Below are 19,195 nucleotides of genomic sequence, written 5' to 3' on the forward strand. Positions count from 1 at the left end.
AAAATGGGGATGGAAACTGGGAAAATGGGGATGGAAACTGGGAAAATGGGGCTGGAAACTGGGAAAATGGGGCTGGAAACTGGGAAAACTGGGGCTGGAACCTGGAAAAAATGGGGCTGGAAAGTGGGGGAACTGGGGCTGGAAACTGGGAGAAATGGGGCTGAATACTGGGGGAACTGGGGCTGGAAACTGGGAGAAATGGGGCTGGAAACTGGGGGAAATGGGGCTGGAAAGTGGGGGAAATGGGGATGGAAACTGGGAGAAATGGGGATGGAAACTGGGAGAAATGGGACTGAATACTGGGAAAACTGAGGCTGGAAACTGGGAAAAATGGGGCTGGAAAGTGGGGAACTGGGGCTGGAAACTGGGAAAACTGGGGCTGGAAACTGGGGGAACTGGGGATGGAAACTGGGGGAAATGGGGATGGAAACTGGGGGAAATGGGGCTGGAAACTGGGAAAAATGGGGATGGAAACTGGGAAAATGGGGATGGAAACTGGGAAAAATGGGGCTGGAAAGTGGGGGAACTGGGACTGAATACTGGGAAAAATGGGGCTAGAAAGTGGGAAAAATGGGGATGGAAAGTGGGGGAACTGGGGCTGGAAACTGGGGGAACTGGGGCTGGAAAGTGGGAGAAATGGGGCTGGAAACTGGGGGAAATGGAAACTGGGAAAATGGGGATGGAAACTGGGGGAACTGGGGCTGGAAACTGGGGCTGGAATTTAGAAAACTGGGACTGAATACTGGGGGAATTTGGGAGAAGGGGGCTGGAATTTGGGGAAAATGGGGCTGGAAACTGGGAGAACTGGGACTGGAATTTGGGAAAATGGGGCTGGAAACTGGGAGAATTGGTGCTGGAATTTGGGAGAATTGGTGCTGGAATTCAGGAAAACTGGGGCTGGAATTTGGGAAGAACCAGTGCTCAAGGGTGGGAAACTGAGGCTGGAATTTGGGAGAAGTGGGGCTGGAATTTGGGAAAATGGGGCTGGAATTTGGGAAGCACCAGTGCTCAAAGGTGGGAAACTGAGGCTGGAATTTGGGAGAAGTGGGGCTGGAATTTGGGCATCCCAAGCCATTCCCTGACAAACCATTCCCTGTTTTAGCCATGAATTCCTGGCCCATCCCTGTCATTATCCATCTCTGCTCCCCATTCCCATTCCCTGCTCTCAGCCCCTTCCCCAGTCCCAATCCCATTCCCAGTCCCAACCTCAATCCCAATCCCTCATTCCCATCCCATATCTCCCATTCCTATTCCCAATCCCATCCAGCTAATCTCATTCCTAATGCCCCAGCCCCATTCCCATTCCTATTCCCAATCCCATCCGGCTGATCTCATTCCTAATGCCCCATCCCATATCTCCCAATCCCATTCCCAATCCCATCCAGCTGCTCTCTTTCCCATTCCCAATCCCCCAATCCCATTCCCATTCCCCCAATCCCAATATCCTATTCCCATTATCCCAGTCCCATTCCCCCATTATCCCATTCCCCCATTCCCATTATCCCATTACCCCATTCCCATTCCCACTATCCCATTCCTCCATTTTCCCATTCCCACTATCCCATTCCTCCATTTCCCCATTCTCATTATCCCATTCCCCCATTCCCATGATTCCATTCCCATTCCCAATCCCACTATCCCAGTCCCAATCCCATTCCCATTATCCCATGATCCCAATCCCATGATCCCAATCCCATTATCCCCTTATCCCAATCCCATTATCCCATTCCCATTCCCCCACCCCCATTATCCCATGATCCCATTCTCCCATTCTCATGATCCCACTCCCATTCCCAATCCCATGATCCCATGATCCCATTCCCCCATTCCCATGATCCCACTCCCAATCCCACTATCCCATTCCCAGTCCCATTATCCCATTCCCATTCCCAATCCCACTATCCTATTCCCAATCCCATTCCCATTCACATTATCTCATGATCCCAGTCCCATTATCCCAATCCCATTCCCCCACCCCCATTATCCCATTCCCCCATTCCCATTATCCCATGATCCCATTCCCCCATTCCCATGATCCCACTCCCATTCCCAATCCCACTATCCTATTCCCAATCCCATTCCCATTCACATTATCTCATGATCCCAGTCCCATTATCCCATTATCCCATTCCCATTCCCAATCCCATTATCCCATTCCCATTCCCAATCCCATTCCCCCATTCCCATTATCCCACTATCCCATTCCCAATCCCATTCCCATTATCCCATGATCCCAATCCCATGATCCCACTCCCATTCCCCCACCCCCATTATCCCAGCCCCCATCCCCACTCCCCCACGATCCCACTCTCCCACTCCCACTCCCATTCCCACTATCCAATTCCCAATCCCATTATCCCATTCCCAATCCCATTATCCCGTTCCCACCCCCCCATCCCCACGATCCCACTCTCCCACCCCCTGGATCCCGTTCCCCGTCCCGGCCAGCCCGGCAGCTCCGCAGCACGCGCGGGGGCCCCTCGGGCCACGCTCCGGAGGCCTCGGGAAGCGCTGCCAGCGGCACATTCCCGTTCACCGCCCTGGAATCCTCCCCCTCCCGCTCCGCTGGCTCCCGGCTCCGGCACACGGAGCTCCCGATCCCGCCGGGAGCCTCCCCCCGGCGCGGCTGCGGAGGAGGGAACGGCCTTGGAAGCGCCGCCGGAGCGCTCCGAGCCCTCATCCATCCATCCATCCATTATCCCGACATCTGGAATTGTCATTCCGGGAGGAAACGGAGCCCCCGGCTGCTTCCTCCCGCCGGCAGCCCCGGCACATCCATCTCCGCTCCGGCCGGGAATGCCGCCGCAGCGCCGGGACGGGGCACCGGCAGCGGGAGCGGGGTCAGAGCAGGGAGCGGGACCAGGATCTGGGCCAGCCCCAGGGCACCGGGACCGGGATCTGGGCCAGCCCCAGGGCACCGGGATTGGGATCTGGGCCAGCCCCAGGATTGGGATCTGGGCCAGCCCCAGGATTGGGATCTGGGCTAGCCCCAGGGAGCCGGGATTGGGATCTGGGTCAGCCCCGGGGCACCGGGATTGGGATCTGGGCCAGCCCCAGGGCACCGGGATTGGGATCTGGGCTAGCCCCAGGGAGCCGGGATTGGGATCTGGGTCAGCCCAGGGGCACTGGGATTGGGATCTGGGCCAGCCCCAGGATTGGGATCTGGGCCAGCCCCGGGGCACCGGGATTGGGATTTGGGCCAGCACTGGGATTGGGATTTGGGTCAGCCCTGGGGCACCGGGATTGGGATCTGGGTCAGCCCCGGGGCACCGGGATTGGGATCTGGGCCAGCCCCGGGGCACCGGGATTGGGATCTGGGCCAGCCCCGGGATTGGGATCTGGGCCAGCCCCAGGGAGCCGGGATTGGGATCTGGGCCAGCCCCAGGGAGCCGGGACCGGGATCTGGGCCAGCCTCGAGGCACCAGGGTCAAAGCAGGGAGTGGGACCGGGATCTGGGCCAGCCCCGGGGCACCGGGATTGGGATCTGGGCCAGCACCGGGATTGGGATCTGGGCCAGCCCCAGGATTGGGATCTGGGCCAGCCCCGGGGCACCGGGATCGGGATCTGGGCCAGCCCCGGGATTGGGATCTGGGCCAGCCCTGGGGCACCGGGATTGGGATCTGGGTCATTGCAGGGCACCGGGAGCGGGGTCAGAGCAGGGAGTGGGACTGGGATCTGTGCCAGCCCTGGGGAGCCGGGATTGGGATCCAAACCATTCCAGGGCACTGGGAGTGGGAGCAGGGTCAGACCAGTGCACTGGGATTGGGATCTGGGCCATTTCAGGGAGCTGGGATTGGGATCTGGGCCATTTCAGGGAAGTGGGAACGGGACTGGGGTCAGAGCAGGGAGCTGGGATCGGGCTCTGTGCCAGCCCAGGGAAGTGGGATCGGGATCTGTGCCAGCCTAGGGAGCCGGGATCAGCTCTGTACCATCCCAAAGAACCGGGATTGGCTCGGTGCCATTCCCGGGAGCCGGGATCAGCTCTGTACCACCCCCAGGACCGGGATCTGGCCCAGTGCCATCCCCAGGAGCCGGGATTGTGTCCCTGCCATCCCAAAGAACCAGGATTGGCCCGGTGCCATCCCCAGGAGCCGGGATTGTGTCCCTGCCATCCCAAATAACCGGGATCTGGCCCGGTGCCATCCCCAGGAGCCAGGATCAGCTCTGTACCATCCCAAAGAACCGGGACCTGGCTCGGTGCCATCCCCGGGAGCCGGGATTGTGTCCCTGCCATCCCAAAGAACCGGGATCTGGCCCGGTGCCATCCCCGGGAGCCGGGATCAGCTCCGTACCACCCCCAGGACCAGGACCTGGCCCGGTGCCATCCCCAAGAGCCGGGATTGTGTCCCTGCCATCCCAAAGAACCGGGACCTGGCCCGGTGCCATCCCCGGGAGCCGGGATTGTGTCCCTGCCATCCCCAGGACCAGGATCTGGCCCGGTGCCATCCCCGGGAGCCGGGATTGTGTCCCTGCCATCCCCAGGACCGGGATCTCGCCCGGTGCCATCCCCGGGAGCCGGGATTGTGTCCCTGCCATCCCCAGGACCGGGATCTGGCCCGGTGCCATCCCCAAGAGCCGGGATCTGCTCTGTGCCATCCCTAAGAACCGGGATCTGGCTCGGTGCCATCCCCGGCAGCCGGGATTGTGTCCCTGCCATCCCAAAGAACCGGGACCTGGCCCGGTGCCATCCCCGGGAGCCGGGATTGTGTCCCTGCCATCCCAAAGAACCGGGACCTGGCCCGGTGCCATCCCCGGGAGCCAGGATTGTGTCCCTGCCATCCCAAAGAACCGGGATCTGGCCCGGTGCCATCCCCGGGAGCCGGGATTGTGTCCCTGCCATCCCAAAGAACCGGGACTGGCCCGGTGCCATCCCCGGGAGCCGGGATTGTGTCCCTGCCATCCCAAAGAACCGGGATCTGGCCCGGTGCCATCCCCGGGAGCCGGGATCAGCTCCGTACCACCCCCAGGACCAGGACCTGGCCCGGTGCCATCCCCAAGAGCCGGGATTGTGTCCCTGCCATCCCAAAGAACCGGGACCTGGCCCGGTGCCATCCCCAGGAGCCGGGATCAGCTCCGTGCCATCCCAAAGAACCGGGACCTGGCTCGGTGCCATCCCCGGGAGCCGGGATTGTGTCCCTGCCATCCCAAAGAACGGGGATCTGGCCCGGTGCCATCCCCGGGAGCCGGGATCAGCTCCGTACCACCCCCAGGACCGGGACCTGGCCCGGTGCCATCCCCGGGAACCGGGATTGTGTCCCTGCCATCCCAAAGAACCGGGACCTGGCCCGGTGCCATCCCCGGGAGCCGGGATTGTGTCCCTGCCATCCCAAAGAACCGGGACCTGGCCCGGTGCCATCCCCGGGAGCCGGGCTCGCTCCGAGCCCCCCGCGGGGCCAGCAGGGGCCGGGCCGGGAGCGCCGCTTCCCGGGAAGGCGGCCAGGCGGCGGCGGCGGCGGCCGGGCCGGGAGGGCGGGAGCGCGGCCAGGACGGATCCGTGCGGAGCGCGGGGGCAATTCCAATTCCAGAGCAAAGCGCTCCCGGGGGCCGCTCCGGAGCTTTTCCAGACCTGCCGCCGGCCGGGACGCAGGTGCCGGGGAATCGCAGACTGCCTCGGGAGGAAGGGAATTCCGGGAGCGGATCCCGGGATCCCAGCCTGGCCTGGGACGCTCCCAGGGATGGGGATCACCCGGGAATTCCATCCCAGCACCCTCACAGCCAGGAATTCCAGCCCAAATAAATCCAGGGAAGCCATTCCCTGTTTCTCATCCCTCCAGGTTTTACACCAAATCCCTCTCCAGCTCTCCCAGAAAAACCCCTGGGAAAGGCTCGGGGATCTCCTGGAATTCCCATTTTCCAGCTGCACATTCCCAGCAATCCCAGCTCCTGCTGATCCCAAGGGATCTTCCCCTCCCCCAGAGCCGCCAGCTCCGGGACTGATCCCAAATCCAGCCCTGGAAAATCCAGCTGAGCAAACAGGGATGGGTTGGGAATTGGGATTGAACTGGAATCCTAAAACCAGGGAATCCTAAAACCATGGAATCATGGAAGGGTTTGGGATGGAAGGGATTTGAGGGATGATCCCATTCCCGTGGGGCAGCTCGGGGGATGCTCCAGGAATGGAGCAGCCCCAGATTCTCTGGGAATTCCATCCCAGAAAAATCCCACCTGAACATCCCTGAGTGCCACAATCCCAGGGATTTATCCTGCTGGGAATGGGAATTCCAGCCCTGGACTGCCCTTCCCAGGGGGAATATTCCCAAAAATCCCACCTGAACATCTCTGAGTGCCACAATCCCAGGGATTTATCCTGCTGGGAATGGGAATTCCAGCCCTGGACAGCCCTTCCCAGGGGGAATATTCCCAAAAATCCCACCTGAACATCCCTGAGTGCCACAATCCCAGGGATTTATCCTGCTGGGAATGGGAATTCCAGCTCTGGACAGCCCTTCCCAGGGGGAATATTCCCAAAAATCCCACCTGAACATCCCTGAGTGCCACAATCCCAGGGATTTATCCTGCTGGGAATGGGAATTCCAGCCCTGGAAAGCCCTTCCCAGAGGGAACATTCCCAAAAATCCCACCTGAACATCTCTGAGTGCCACAATCCCAGGGATTTATCCTGCTGGGAATGGGAATTCCAGCCCTGGACAGCCCTTCCCAGGGGGAATATTCCCAAAAATCCCACCTGAACATCTCTGAGTGCCACAATCCCAGGGATTTATCCTGCTGGGAATGGGAATTCCAGCCCTGGACAGCCCTTCCCAGGGGGAATATTCCCAAAAATCCCATCTAATCCCCACTCCAAGGCACTGCCTGAGGCCGTTCCCGCAGTTCCAGAGGATTTTGAGGATTCTGATATCCCGAAATTTCCATCATTTCACGGAAATCCAGGGAAAACCGCCCACACTGTCCTGCCTAATCTGATTTTCCTGAAAAAAAAACTTTATCCAAGCACTTCTCCCAGAATTCCCTCCCTGGGTAAATCCCGGTGCTCACAGGGTGAAATCCAGGGAAAACTTTCATTAGGACGGGGTCAGGAATTAATTAGGGTCGGGATACGACGGAGCCATTCCCAAAAATCCGGGATAAGGAGCACCAAACCCAAATCCCAGTGTTTGCCCGAGTTCTTCCAGGTTTTTTTTTTTTTTTCTGGGAAGAAGGAACAAAGGCTCTGGAAGCGGCTCAGGGCCGGGATCAGCGCTCCCCCCTCTGGCAGCTCCGGGAAGCATTCCCAAGCTTTTCCACACATTCCCGAAATTGTTATTCCAGAGAAATCCCGACGAACCCCGCTCCGGGGGCGGCCTTGGCTCAGGAGGATCCTCTGGAAAAACCCCCGGGATCTCCTTTGGGGTTGTTGGGATCCCTCTGGAATTCGGCGGCGCCGTCCCGATCCCATTCCCGATCCCATTCCCGATCCCATTCCCGATCCCATCCCTGCTGTATCCCGGCCTTTTTCCCAGCTGTAACTCCGGAATTCTCCCCCTCTCCGAGGTTTTGTCCCGGTCAGGGCTGCGGCTCCCGGGGCCTTTTCCAGGAGAATTCCGGGCTGGAGCCGCCCCCGGAGCGCCGGGAATTGCCAGGGCCGGTAATGGATCGAGCAGGGATTCGGGAAGGGCCGAGCCCCGCTGGAATTCCCGAGCTCTTCCCGAGGTTTTCCGAGGCTGGGAGCCCGGGAAAGGCTCAGGGAGCTCCTGAAATTCCAGAGCAGGAGCCTTGGGAGTGTTCCCACAGGGAATTCGCAGCGCTCCCGAAATTCCCTCCCCAGAGCCCACACGGAGACGGAAATCAGGGAATTGCTGAGCTTGGAAAAGGCCAACCCCATACCCCCCTCCCACAAACACAGGGATGGGAATTCCAGCTGGGAATGGGGATCCCAGCCCGGAATTCCAGCTGGGAATGGGGATCCCAGCCCAGAATTCCAGCTGGGAATGGGGATCCCAGCCCAGAATTCCAGCTGGGAATGGGGATCACAGCCCGGAACTCCAGCTGGGAATGGGGATCCCAGCCCGGAATTCCAGCTGGGAATGGAGATTCCTAACCTGGAATTCCAGCTGGGAATGGGGATCACAGCCCGGAATTCCAGCTGGGAATGGGGATCCCAGCCCGGAATTCCAGCGGGGAATGGGGATCCCAGCCCGGAATTCCAGCTGGGAATGGGGATCCCAGCCCGGAATTCCAGCTGGGAATGGGGATCCCAACCCGGAATTCCAGCTGGGAATGGGGATTCCTAACCTGGAATTCCAGCTGGGAATGGGGATTCCAGCCTGGGATTCCAGCCCTTTTCAGGGGAATATTCCCAAAAATCCCAACCTGAGGATTCCCACGTGTCCTGTCCCTGTTCTTTGGGAGCAGATCCCACTCTGGATCCCCCTGGATCCCTTCACTCCCGGTTTTCTCCGGGATGAGCTCCCCCAGCTGCTCCAGACTTTTCCCAACTCCATCATTTTTCCCCGGACACCAAATCCATCCCTTCCATCAGACCCAATCCGCCAGTTCCGCCTCAAATCCAGGACAAAATTCCAGGAATTCCGTCGGATCCTACCTCCTCATCCGAGCTGTCTTCCTCGTACTCATCGTGGACAGCCAAATCCTGCTTCCCTTCCAAGGGGGAATCGTCCTCCAAGGTTTTCCTCTTCCCAGGAATTCCCTTGGCCTGGAAAACGGGGAAAAGGCAGCTCTGTAAGATCCCAACCCGAAATTCCCGGGATTTTGGTGCCAAGGAAGGAAAGGAGCTCGTTAATCCCAGCCTGGAAGGGCGGGAGGGATTGGGATGGGAATGGGAAATGCCTTGGGATGAGGAGCCAGGAACCAGCCTGGGCATGGATCCATGGCAATGGGGCTGTGGAATGCCAGGGAAAAGTGGGAATTCTGCCCGGCTCAGATCCCACCTGGAATCTGACAGATCCATGGAAATGGGGCTGTGGAATGCCTGGGAAAAGTGGGAATTCTGCCCCGCTCAGATCCCAGCTGGAATCTGACAGATCCATGGAAATGGGGCTGTGGAATGCCTGGGAAAAGTGGGAATTCTGCCCCGCTCAGATCCCAGCTGGAATCTGGATCCAACACCAGAGAAGTTTGGGAATGAGCTGGAGGAGCAGGGAATTCCAGGAGATCCCAGAGCCCCTTCCAGGGCCTTTTCCAGGGATTTCTGGGAGAGCTGCAGAGGGGTTTGGGATGCAGGTGGAGGGATGGGAAACAGGGAATGGCTTCCCATGGAATGTTGGGATTTGGGGATGGAATTCCCAGAGAATCCGGGGCTGCCCCAGGATCCCTGGAGCATCCTGGGGTAGTGGAGCTGTCCCTTCCCACCCAATCCAGTCTGGAATTCCATGGGAAAAGCCCAGAGCTCCTTCCCAGGTCATGTCAGTTCCAAAGGAATTCCGGATCCACTCTACCTCTGTCTGGAAAACCTGGATCCAGAGATCTCTGGGATGAGAATTCCCAGTGGGATCAGCCTCATCCTGGCACTCCCAGATCTTCCCAGTCCCTCCCAGAGCAGCTCCAGCTGCCCAGAATTCCCGGATTTCTGTGGGATAACCCCAGAGCCTGACCCTGCTGCTGTGGAGGAGCTCTGGGAATGATCCCAAAATTTCCCTGGAAAAGCAATTTTCCCCATTCCAGGAGCCCCCTCGGAGCGGGATCAGAGTCAGGATTCAGGGAATTATTGGAAAAGCTGGGTCAGGATCCAGGGAATGGCTGGAAAAGCAGGATTTGTGGGGGGATCCAGGTGTAATTGGAAAAGTGGGATTTGTGTTGGGATTCAGGGAATGACTGGAAAAGCAGGGTCAGGATTCAGGGAATGGTTGGAAAAGCTGGGTCAGGATTCAGGGAATGGTTGGAAAAGTGGGATCAGGATCCAGGGAATTGTTGGAAAAGTGGAGTCAGGATTCAGGGAATGGTTGAAAAAGCTGGGTAAGGATTCCGGGAATGGCTGGAAAAGTGGGATCAGGATTTCGGGAATGGCTGGAAAAGTGGGATCAGGATTCAGGGAATGGTTGGAAAAGTGGAGTCAGGATTCAGGGAATGCCTGGAAAAGCTGGGTCAGGATTCAGGGAATGCCTGGAAAAGTGGGATCAGGATTCAGGGAATGCCTGGAAAAGCAGGATCAGGATTCAGGGAATGGTTGGAAAAGTGGAGTCAGGATTCAGGGAATGGTTGGAAAAGCTGGGTCAGGATTCAGGGAATGGTTGAAAAAGCAGGATCAGGATTCAGAGAATGCCTGGAAAAGTGGGATCAGGATTCAAGAAGTGACTGGAAAAGCAGGATTTGTGTTGGGATCCAGGGAATGGCTGGAAAAGCAAGATTTCGGTCAGGATTCAGGGAAGGATTGGAAAAGCAGGCCTGGGATTCAGGGAATGGCTGGAAAATCTGGGTCAGGATCCAGGGAATGACTGGAAAAATGGGATCAGGGTCGAGATTCAGGGATTTAGGGAATGGCTGGAGAAGCAGGGTCAGGATCCAGGGAATGACAGGCGAAGCAGGATTTGTGTGGGGATCCAGGGAATGGCTGGAGAGCAGGATAAGGATCCAGGGAATGGCTGGAGAAGCAGGATCAGGATCCAGGGAATGGCTGGAGAAGCAGGATCAGGATCCAGGGAATGGCTGGAGAAGCAGGATTTGTGTGGGGATCCAGGGAATGGCTGGAGAAGCAGGGTCAGGATCCAGGGAATGGCTGGAAAAGTAGGATCAGGATCCAGGGAATGGCTGGAGAAGCAGGATCAGGATCCAGGGAATGGCTGGGAAAGCAGGATCAGGATCCAGGGAATGGCTGGAGAAGCAGGATCAGGATCCAGGGAATGGCTGGAGAAGCAGGATCAGGATCCAGGGAATGACTGGCAAAGCAGGATTTGCGTGGGGATCCAGGGAATGGCTGGAGATGCAGGATCAGGATCCAGGTGTGATTGGAAAAGCAGCCCCGGCCCGACGCTCCCGGCGGGAGCAGTCCCGGGGCAGTCCCGGGGCAGGGATGGGATTACCGGGAAACCAGAGGCGGCTCCGAGGCCGGGCCGCGCCCCGCGGGAGCCGCGGCCGGCTCGGCTCGGATAACTCTTTTCCCAGGTTCTTGGCACCGGGATGCGCCTGGAGTCGGGTTTCACCTTCCGCGGCCGCCCCCGCCCGCGGCCGGAGACGGAAAATCCAACCCCGGCCTGTCCCGGCCTGTCCGTCTGTCCCGCTCTGTCCGTGTGTCCTGCTCTGTCCGTCTGTCCCGCTCTGTCCGTGTGTCCCGCTCTGTCCCGATCTGTCCGTGTGTCCTGCTCTGTCCGTGTGTCCTGCTCTGTCCGTGTGTCCTGCTCTGTCCGTGTGTCCTGCTCTGTCCGTCTGTCCCGCTCTGTCCGTGTGTCCCGCTCTGTCCCGCTCTGTCCGTGTTTCCCGCTCTGTCCGTGTGTCCTGCTCTGTCCGTGTGTCCCGCTCTGTCCGTGTGTCCCGCTCTGTCCGTCTGTCCCGCTCTGTCCGTGTGTCCTGCTCTGTCCGTGTGTCCTGCTCTGTCCGTCTGTCCCGCTCTGTCCGTGTGTCCCGCTCTGTCCCGCTCTGTCCGTCTGTCCCGCTCTGTCCGTCTGTCCCGCTCTGTCCGTGTGTCCGTCTGTCCCGCTCTGTCCGTCTGTCCCGCTCTGTCCCGCTCTGTCCGTGTGTCCCGCTCTGTCCGTGTGTCCCGCTCTGTCCGTGTGTCCTGCTCTGTCCGTCTGTCCCGCTCTGTCCGTGTGTCCCGCTCTGTCCCGCTCTGTCCGTCTGTCCCGCTCTGTCCGTCTGTCCCGCTCTGTCCGTCTGTCCCGCTCTGTCCGTCTGTCCCGCTCTGTCCCGCTCTGTCCGTGTGTCCCGCTCTGTCCGTCTGTCCCGCTCTGTCCGTCTGTCCCGCTCTGTCCGTCTGTCCCGCTCTGTCCGTCTGTCCCGCTCTGTCCGTCTGTCCCGCTCTGTCCGTGTGTCCCGCTCTGTCCCGCTCTGTCCGTCTGTCCTGCTCTGTCCGTGTGTCCCGCTCTGTCCGTGTGTCCCGCTCTGTCCGTGTGTCCCGCTCTGTCCCGCTCTGTCCGCGTGTCCCACTCTGTCCGTCTGTCCCGCTCTGTCCGTCTGTCCCGCTCTGTCCGTCTGTCCCACTCTGTCCGTCTGTCCCGCTCTGTCCGTGTGTCCTGCTCTGTCCGTCTGTCCCGCTCTGTCCGTCTGTCCCGCTCTGTCCGTCTGTCCCGCTCTGTCCGTGTGTCCTGCTCTGTCCGTGTGTCCCGCTCTGTCCGTGTGTCCTTCTCTGTCCGTCTGTCCCGCTCTGTCCGTGTGTCCCGCTCTGTCCCGCTCTGTCCGTGTGTCCCGCTCTGTCCGTGTGTCCCGCTCTGTCCGTGTGTCCCGCTCTGTCCGTGTGTCCCGCTCTGTCCCAGTCTGTCCTGGTCCATCCCAGTCTGTCCTGGTCTGTCCCAGTTTGTCCCGGTCTGTCCCGGTCCATCCGAGTCCATCCCAGTCCCTCCCAGTCTGTCTTGGTCCATCCCAGTCTGTCCCAGTCAGCCCCAGTGTGTCCCAGTGTGTCCCAATCAATCCCAGTCCATCCCAATCAGTCCCAGTCCATCCCAGTCTGTCCCAGTGTGTCCCAGTCAGTCCCAGTCCATCCCAGTCAGTCCCAGTCCATCCCAATCTGTCCCAGTGTGTCCCAATCAGACCCAGTCCCTCCCAGTCCGTCCCAGTCCACTCTAGTCTGTCCCAGTCAGTCCCAGTGTGTCCCAGTGCCTCCCAGTCTGTCCCAGTGCATCCCAGTCAGTCTCAGTCTGTCCCAGTCCATCCCAGTCTCTCCCAGTCTATCCTGCTCTGTCCCAACCCCTCCCAGTCAGTCCCAGTCTATCCCAGTCAGTCCCAGTGTGTCCCAGTCAGTCCCAGTCCATCCCAGTCCCTCCCAGTCTGTCCCAGTGTGTCCCAATCAATCCCAGTCCCCCCCAGTCTGTCCCCACCTGTCCCAGTCTGTCCCAGTGCCTCCCAGTCTGTCCCCATCCTTCCTACTCCCTCCCAGTCCACCCCAGTGCCTCCCAGTCAGTTCCTATCTGTCCCAGTGCCTCTCAGTCTGGTCCAATCAGTCCCAGTCCATCCCAGACTATCCCAGTCTGTCCCAGTCCCTCCCAGTTCATTCCAGTCAGTCCCAGTCTGTCCCCATCCTTCTTACTCCCTTCCAGTTCTGCCCAGTCTGTCCCAGTCCATCCCAGTCTGTCCCAGTCCAGCCCAGTCTGTCCCAGTCCCTCCTACTCCCTCCCAGTCAATCCCAGTCCCGCCCCGCCTATCCCAGTCCCTCCCAGTCAGTCCCAGTTTGGTCCCAGTCCACTCCAGTCTGTCCCAGTCCATCCCCATCTACCCTAGTCCCGCCCAGTCAGTCCCAATCCATCCCAGTCCCTCCCAGTCTGTCCCAGTCAGTCCCAGTCCCTCCCAGTCAGTCCCAGTCCATCCCAGTCCCTCCCAGTCAGTCCCAGTCAGTCCCAGTTTGGTCCCAGTCAGTCCCAGTCCATCCCAGTCAGTCCCAGTTTGGTCCCAGTCCACTCCAGTCTGTCCCAGTCCATCCCAGTCAGTCCCAGTCCCTCCCAGTCCATCCCAGTCCCACCGAGTCGGTCCCAGTCCCCTCCAGTCTGTCCCAATCCCTCCCGCTCTGTCCCCACCTGTCCCAGTCCCTCCCAATCCATCCCAGTCCCTCCCAGTCTGTCCAAATTCCTCCCAGTGTTTCCCAGATTCCATAAAATCCCCTCTTTTCCACAAAGTCCCCCAGCTTTTCCATTAAAAACCCAGACAGTGCTGGAGCACTCTGGGAGCAGCCCTGGAAAGGTTTGGGAGCTGTGGAAAGAGAGCTGGAACAATTTGGGAGTTCTGGGAAAAACCCTGGAGCAGTGTGGAAGCTCTGGGAACAGCCCTGGAGGGGTTTGGGAGCTTTGGGAATAACCCTGGAGTGGTTTGGGAGCTTTGGAATAACCCTGGAGTGGTTTGGGAACATCCCTGGAAAGGTTTGGGAGCTCTGGGAAGAGCCCTGGAACAATTTGGGAGCTCTGGGAACAGCCCTGGAGTGGTTTGGGAACAGCGTGGAAAAGTTTGGGAGCTCTGGAAAGAGAGCTGGAGCACTTTAGAAGCTTTAGGAAAAACCCTGGAGCAGTGTGGGAGCTCTGGGAATAGACCTGGAGGGGTTTGGGAGCTTTGGAATAACCCTGGAATGGTTTGGGAGCTTTGGAATAATCCTGGAGTGGTTTGGGGACATCCCTGGAAAGGTTTGGGAGCTCTGGGAAGAGCCCTGGAATGGTCTGGGAACATCCCTGGAGTGGTTTGGGAGCTTTGGAATAACCCTGGAGTGGTTTGGGAACATCCCTGGAGGGGTTTGGGAGCTGTGGAAAGAGAGCTGGAGCAATTTGGGAGTTCTGGGGAAAATTCTGGAGCTGTGTGGCAGCTCTGGGAACAGCCCTGGAGGGGTTTGGGAACAGCCCTGGAAAGGTTTGGGAGCTTTTGGAAAAGCCCTGGAGCAGTTTGGGAGGTTTGGGAAGAGCCCTGGAGTGGTCTGGGAACATTCCTGGAAAGGTTTGGGAGCTCTGGGAAAAGCCCTGGAGCGGTTGGGGAGCTCTGGGAATAACCCTGGAGAGGTTTGGGGACATTCCTGGAAAGGTTTGGGAGCTGTGGAAAAAGCCCTGGAGCAATTTGGGAGCTCTGGGAAGAGCCCTGGAGTGGTTTGGGAGCAGCCCTGGAAAAGTTTGGGAGCTCTAGAAAGAGAGCTGGAGCACTGTGGGAGCTTTAGGAAAAACCCTGGAGCAGTGTGGGAGCTCTGGGAACATCCCTGGAGAAAAGTGGGAGCTCTGGGAAGAGCCCTGGAGGAGTTTGGGAGCATCCCTGGAAAGGTTTGGGAGCTCTGGGAAGAGCCCTGGAGTGGTTTGGGAACAGCGCGGAAAAGTTTGGGAGCTCTGGAAAGAGAGCTGGAGCAATTTGGAAATTCTGGGAACATCCCTGGAGTGGTTTGGGAGCTTTGGGAAAAACCCTGGAGCAGTTTGGAGACATCCCTGGAAAGGTTTGGGAGCTCTGGGAAGAGCCCTGGAGTGGTTTGGGAAAAGCCCTGGAAAGGTTTGGGAGCTGTGGAAAGAGAGCTGGAGCACTTTGGGAGTTCTGGGAAAAATCCTGGAGCAGTGTGGCAGCTCTGGGAACAGCCCTGGAGGAGTTTGGGAGCTTTGGGAATAACCCTGGAGTGGTTTGGGAGCTTTGGAATAATCCTGGAGTGGTTTGGGGACATCCCTGGAAAGGTTTGGGAGCTTTGGGAATAACCTTGGAGTGGTTTGGGAACATCCCTGGAGGAGTTTGGGAGCTCTGGGAAGAGCCCTGGAGCAATTTGGGAGCTCTGGGAACAGCCCTGGAGTGGTTTGGGAACAGCGTGGAAAAGTTTAGGAGCTGTGGAAAGAGAGCTGGAACAATTTGGGAGTTCTGGGAAAAACCCTGGAGCAGTGTGGGAGCGCTGGGAACAGCCCTGGAGAAAAGTGGGAACTCTGGGAAGAGCCCTGGAGTGGTTTGGGAGCATCCCTGGAAAGGTTTGGGAGCTCTGGGAAGAGCCCTGGAGTGGTTTGGGAGCATCCCTGGAAAGGTTTGGGAGCTTTGGGAAAAGCCCTGGAGTGGTTTGGGAGCTTTGGGAATAACCCTGGAATGGTTTGGGAAGAGCCCTGGAAAGGTTTGGGAGCTCTGGGAAGCGCCCTGGAGGGGTTTGGGAACATTCCTGGAAAGGTTTGGGAGCTGTGGGAAAACCCCTGGAGCGGTTGGGGAGCTTTGGGAATAACCCTGGAGAGGTTTGGGAACATCCCTGGAAAGGTTTGTGAACTCTGGGAAGAGCCCTGGAGCAATTTGGGAGCTCTGGGAAGAGCCCTGGAATGGTTTGGGAGCAGCCCTGGTAAAGTTTGGGAGCTCTGGAAAGAGAGCTGGAGCACTTTGGGAGTTTTAGGAAAAACCCTGGAACTGTGTGGAAGCTCTGGGAACAGCCCTGGAGAAAAGTGGGAACTCTGGGAATAACCCTGGAGTGGTTTGGGAGCTCTGGGAATAACCTTGGAGTGGTTTGGGGACATCCCTGGAAAGGTTTGGGAGCTTTGGGAATAACCCTGGAGTGGTTTGGGAACATCCCTGAAAAGTTTAGGAGCTGTGGAAAGAGAGCTGGAACAATTTGGGGTTCTGGGAAAAATCCTGGAGCAGTGTGGCAGCTCTGGGAAAAGCCCTGGAGGAGTTTGGGAGCTCTGGGAATAACCCTGGAGGGGTTTGGGAGCTTTGGAATAATCCTGGAGTGGTTTGGGGACATCCCTGGAATGGTTTAGGAGCTCTGGGAACAGCCCTGGAGTGGTTTGGGAACATTCCTGGAGGGGTTTGGGAGCTTTGGGAACATCCCTGGAACAATTTGGGAGCTCTGGGAACAGCCCTGGAGTGGTTTGGGAACAGCGTGGAAAAGTTTAGGAGCTGTGGAAAGAGAGCTGGAACAATTTGGGAGTTCTGGGAAAAACCCTGGAGCAGTGTGGGAGCGCTGGGAACAGCCCTGGAGAAAAGTGGGAACTCTGGGAAGAGCCCTGGAGTGGTTTGGGAGCATCCCTGGAAAGGTTTGGGAGCTCTGGGAAGAGCCCTGGAGTGGTTCGGGAACAGCGCGGAAAAGTTTGGGAGCTCTGGAAAGAGAGCTGGAGCAATTTGGAAGTTCTGGGAACATCCCTGGAGTGGTTTGGGAGCTTTGGGAAAAACCCTGGAGCAGTTTGGAGACATCCCTGGAAAGGTTTGGGAGCTCTGGGAAGAGCCCTGGAGTGGTTTGGGAGCTCTGGGAACATCCCTGGAGGGGTTTGGGAGCTTTGGAATAACCCTGGAGTGGTTTGGGAACATCCCTGGAGAGGTTTGGGAGCTCTGGGAACAGCCCTGGAGGGGTTTGGGAACAGCCTGGAAAGGTTTGGGAGCTCTGGGAATAACCCTGGAGTGGTTTGGGAGCTTTGGGAATAACCCTGGAATGGTTTGGGAAGAGCCCTGGAAAGGTTTGGGAGCTCTGGGAAGAGCCCTGGAGTGGTTTGGGAACATCCCTGGAAAGGTTTGGGAGCTGTGGGATTTGGGGAATGGCAGCTCTGGGATTTGGGATTTGGGGATTTGGGAATGGCAGCTCTGGGATTTGGGGAGCTGGGAATGGCAGCTCTGGGATTTGGGATTTGGGGAGCTGGGAATGGCAGCTCTGGGATTTGGGATTTGGGGAGCTGGGAATGGCAGCTCTGGGATTTGGGAATGGCAGCTCTGGGATTTGGGGAATGACAGCTCTGGGATTTGGGATTTGGGAATGGCAGCTCTGGGATTTGGGATTTGGGAATGGCAGCTCTGGGATTTGGGATTTTGGGCATTTGGGGAATGGCAGCTCTGGGATTTGGGATTTGGGGATTTGGGAATGGCAGCTCTGGGATTTGGGGATCTGGGGAGCTGGGGAATGGCAGCTCTGGGATTTGGGGATTTGGGGAATGGCAGCTCTGGGATTTGGGATTTGGGGATTTGGGGAATGGCAGCTCTGGGATTTGGGATTTGGGGATTTGGGGAATGGCAGCTCTGGGATTTGGGGATTTGGGGAGCTGGGAATGGCAGCTCTGGGATTTGGGATTTGGGGATTTGGGGAATGGCAGCTCTGGGATTTGGGGATTTGGGGAGCTGGGAATGGCAGCTCTGGGATTTGGGATTTTGGGCATTTGGGGAATGGCAGCTCTGGGATTTGGGGAGCTGGGAATGACAGCTCTGGGATTTGGGATTTGGGAATGGCAGCTCTGGGATTTGGGGATTTGGGGAATGGCAGCTCTGGGATTTGGGATTTGGGGATTTGGGGAATGGCAGCTCTGGGATTTGGGATTTGGGGATTTGGGGAATGGCAGCTCTGGGATTTGGGATTTGGGGATTTGGGGAATGGCAGCTCTGGGATTTGGGGATTTGGGGAGCTGGGAATGGCAGCTCTGGGATTTGGGATTTGGGGATTTGGGGAATGGCAGCTCTGGGATTTGGGGATTTGGGGAGCTGGGAATGGCAGCTCTGGGATTTGGGATTTTGGGCATTTGGGGAATGGCAGCTCTGGGATTTGGGGAGCTGGGAATGACAGCTCTGGGATTTGGGATTTGGGAATGGCAGCTCTGGGATTTGGGGATTTTGGGATTTGGGAATGGCAGCTCTGGGATTTGGGGATTTGGGAATGGCAGCTCTGGGATTTAGGGATTTTGGGATTTGGAGAATGGCAGAGCTGGGATTTGAGTATTTGGGAATGGCAGCTCTGGGATTTGGGATTTGGGGAACGGCAGCTCTGGGATTTGGGAAGCTGGGAATGGCAGCTCCAGAATTTGGGGATTTTTGTATTTGGGGAGCAGGGAATGACAGCTCTGGGATTTTGGGATTTTGGGATTTGGGGAATGGCAGCTCTGGGATTTGGGCATTTTGGGCATTTGGGGAATGGCAGCCAATGACAGGCAGGGACCAGGAGCTGGGATGGCCCCAGACTGAATCCATGGGTGGACAATTCCCAACTTCCAGAGAAGCTCCATTCCTTTCCCAGAGTTTTTAAGGCCCAAAAATAGGATTGGTGCATTCCCAGCTTCCCAAATTTTGATTTTTTTGGGGGGAGGGCTGTAGGGAATCCCTGGGATTGGGAGGCTCCTGGTCAGCCCCACATCCACAGGGATGGGAAATCCTGGGAATGGGGATTCCAGCCTGGCCACATCCACAGGGATGGGAATTCCAGCTGGGAATAGCAATTCCAGGCCGGAATTCCAGCCCTTTCCTGGGGGAATAATCCTGAAAATCTCAACCCAAGGTCGTTCCCTGGGTCCAGTCTCTGTTCCTTGGGAGGAAATCCCACCCTGGATCCCCTCAATCCCGCTGTTCTCCGGGATGAGCTCCCCAAGCTACTCCTGGGAATTCCCCCAGTCCCAATCCCATTCCCATTCCCATTCCCAATCCCATTCCAGCCCTTCCCTGTCCTGCTCCACTCCAGATGCCCACCTGGGCACACCTGGATCATGTCCAGCTGCTTCCTCCACCATTCCCAGGCCTTTCCCAGCCTCCCAGCCCAGAGTGCTCCATGGGCAGGGCCAGATCTGGGGTTATCCTGGATTTCCCAGGGCTGGAGCAGCCCCGGATTCTCTGGGAATTCCATCCCCAAATCCCAACATTCCATGGGAAGCCATTCCCTGTTTCCCATCCCTCCGGCCTGCATCCCAAACCCCTCTGCAGCTCTCCCAGA

The 19,195-nt window shown here is 58.1% G+C and overlaps 1 protein-coding gene across 2 annotated transcripts in view; it reads right to left on the reverse strand.

The window, feature by feature from the left end:
- The window catches only part of BOP1 (BOP1 ribosomal biogenesis factor), a 113,982-nt gene that overhangs the window by 90,745 nt on the left and 4,042 nt on the right, over nt 1-19,195 (reverse strand). For both annotated transcript variants that reach the window (XM_059868578.1, XM_059868587.1), the window contains exon 3: nt 8,543-8,653. In XM_059868578.1, the coding sequence (XP_059724561.1) occupies nt 8,543-8,653 (111 nt within the window). The remainder of the gene's footprint in view (nt 1-8,542; nt 8,654-19,195) is intronic.

This window comes from Haemorhous mexicanus, chromosome 1, assembly GCF_027477595.1.
Source record: "Haemorhous mexicanus isolate bHaeMex1 chromosome 1, bHaeMex1.pri, whole genome shotgun sequence".
NCBI lineage: Eukaryota > Metazoa > Chordata > Aves > Passeriformes > Fringillidae > Haemorhous > Haemorhous mexicanus.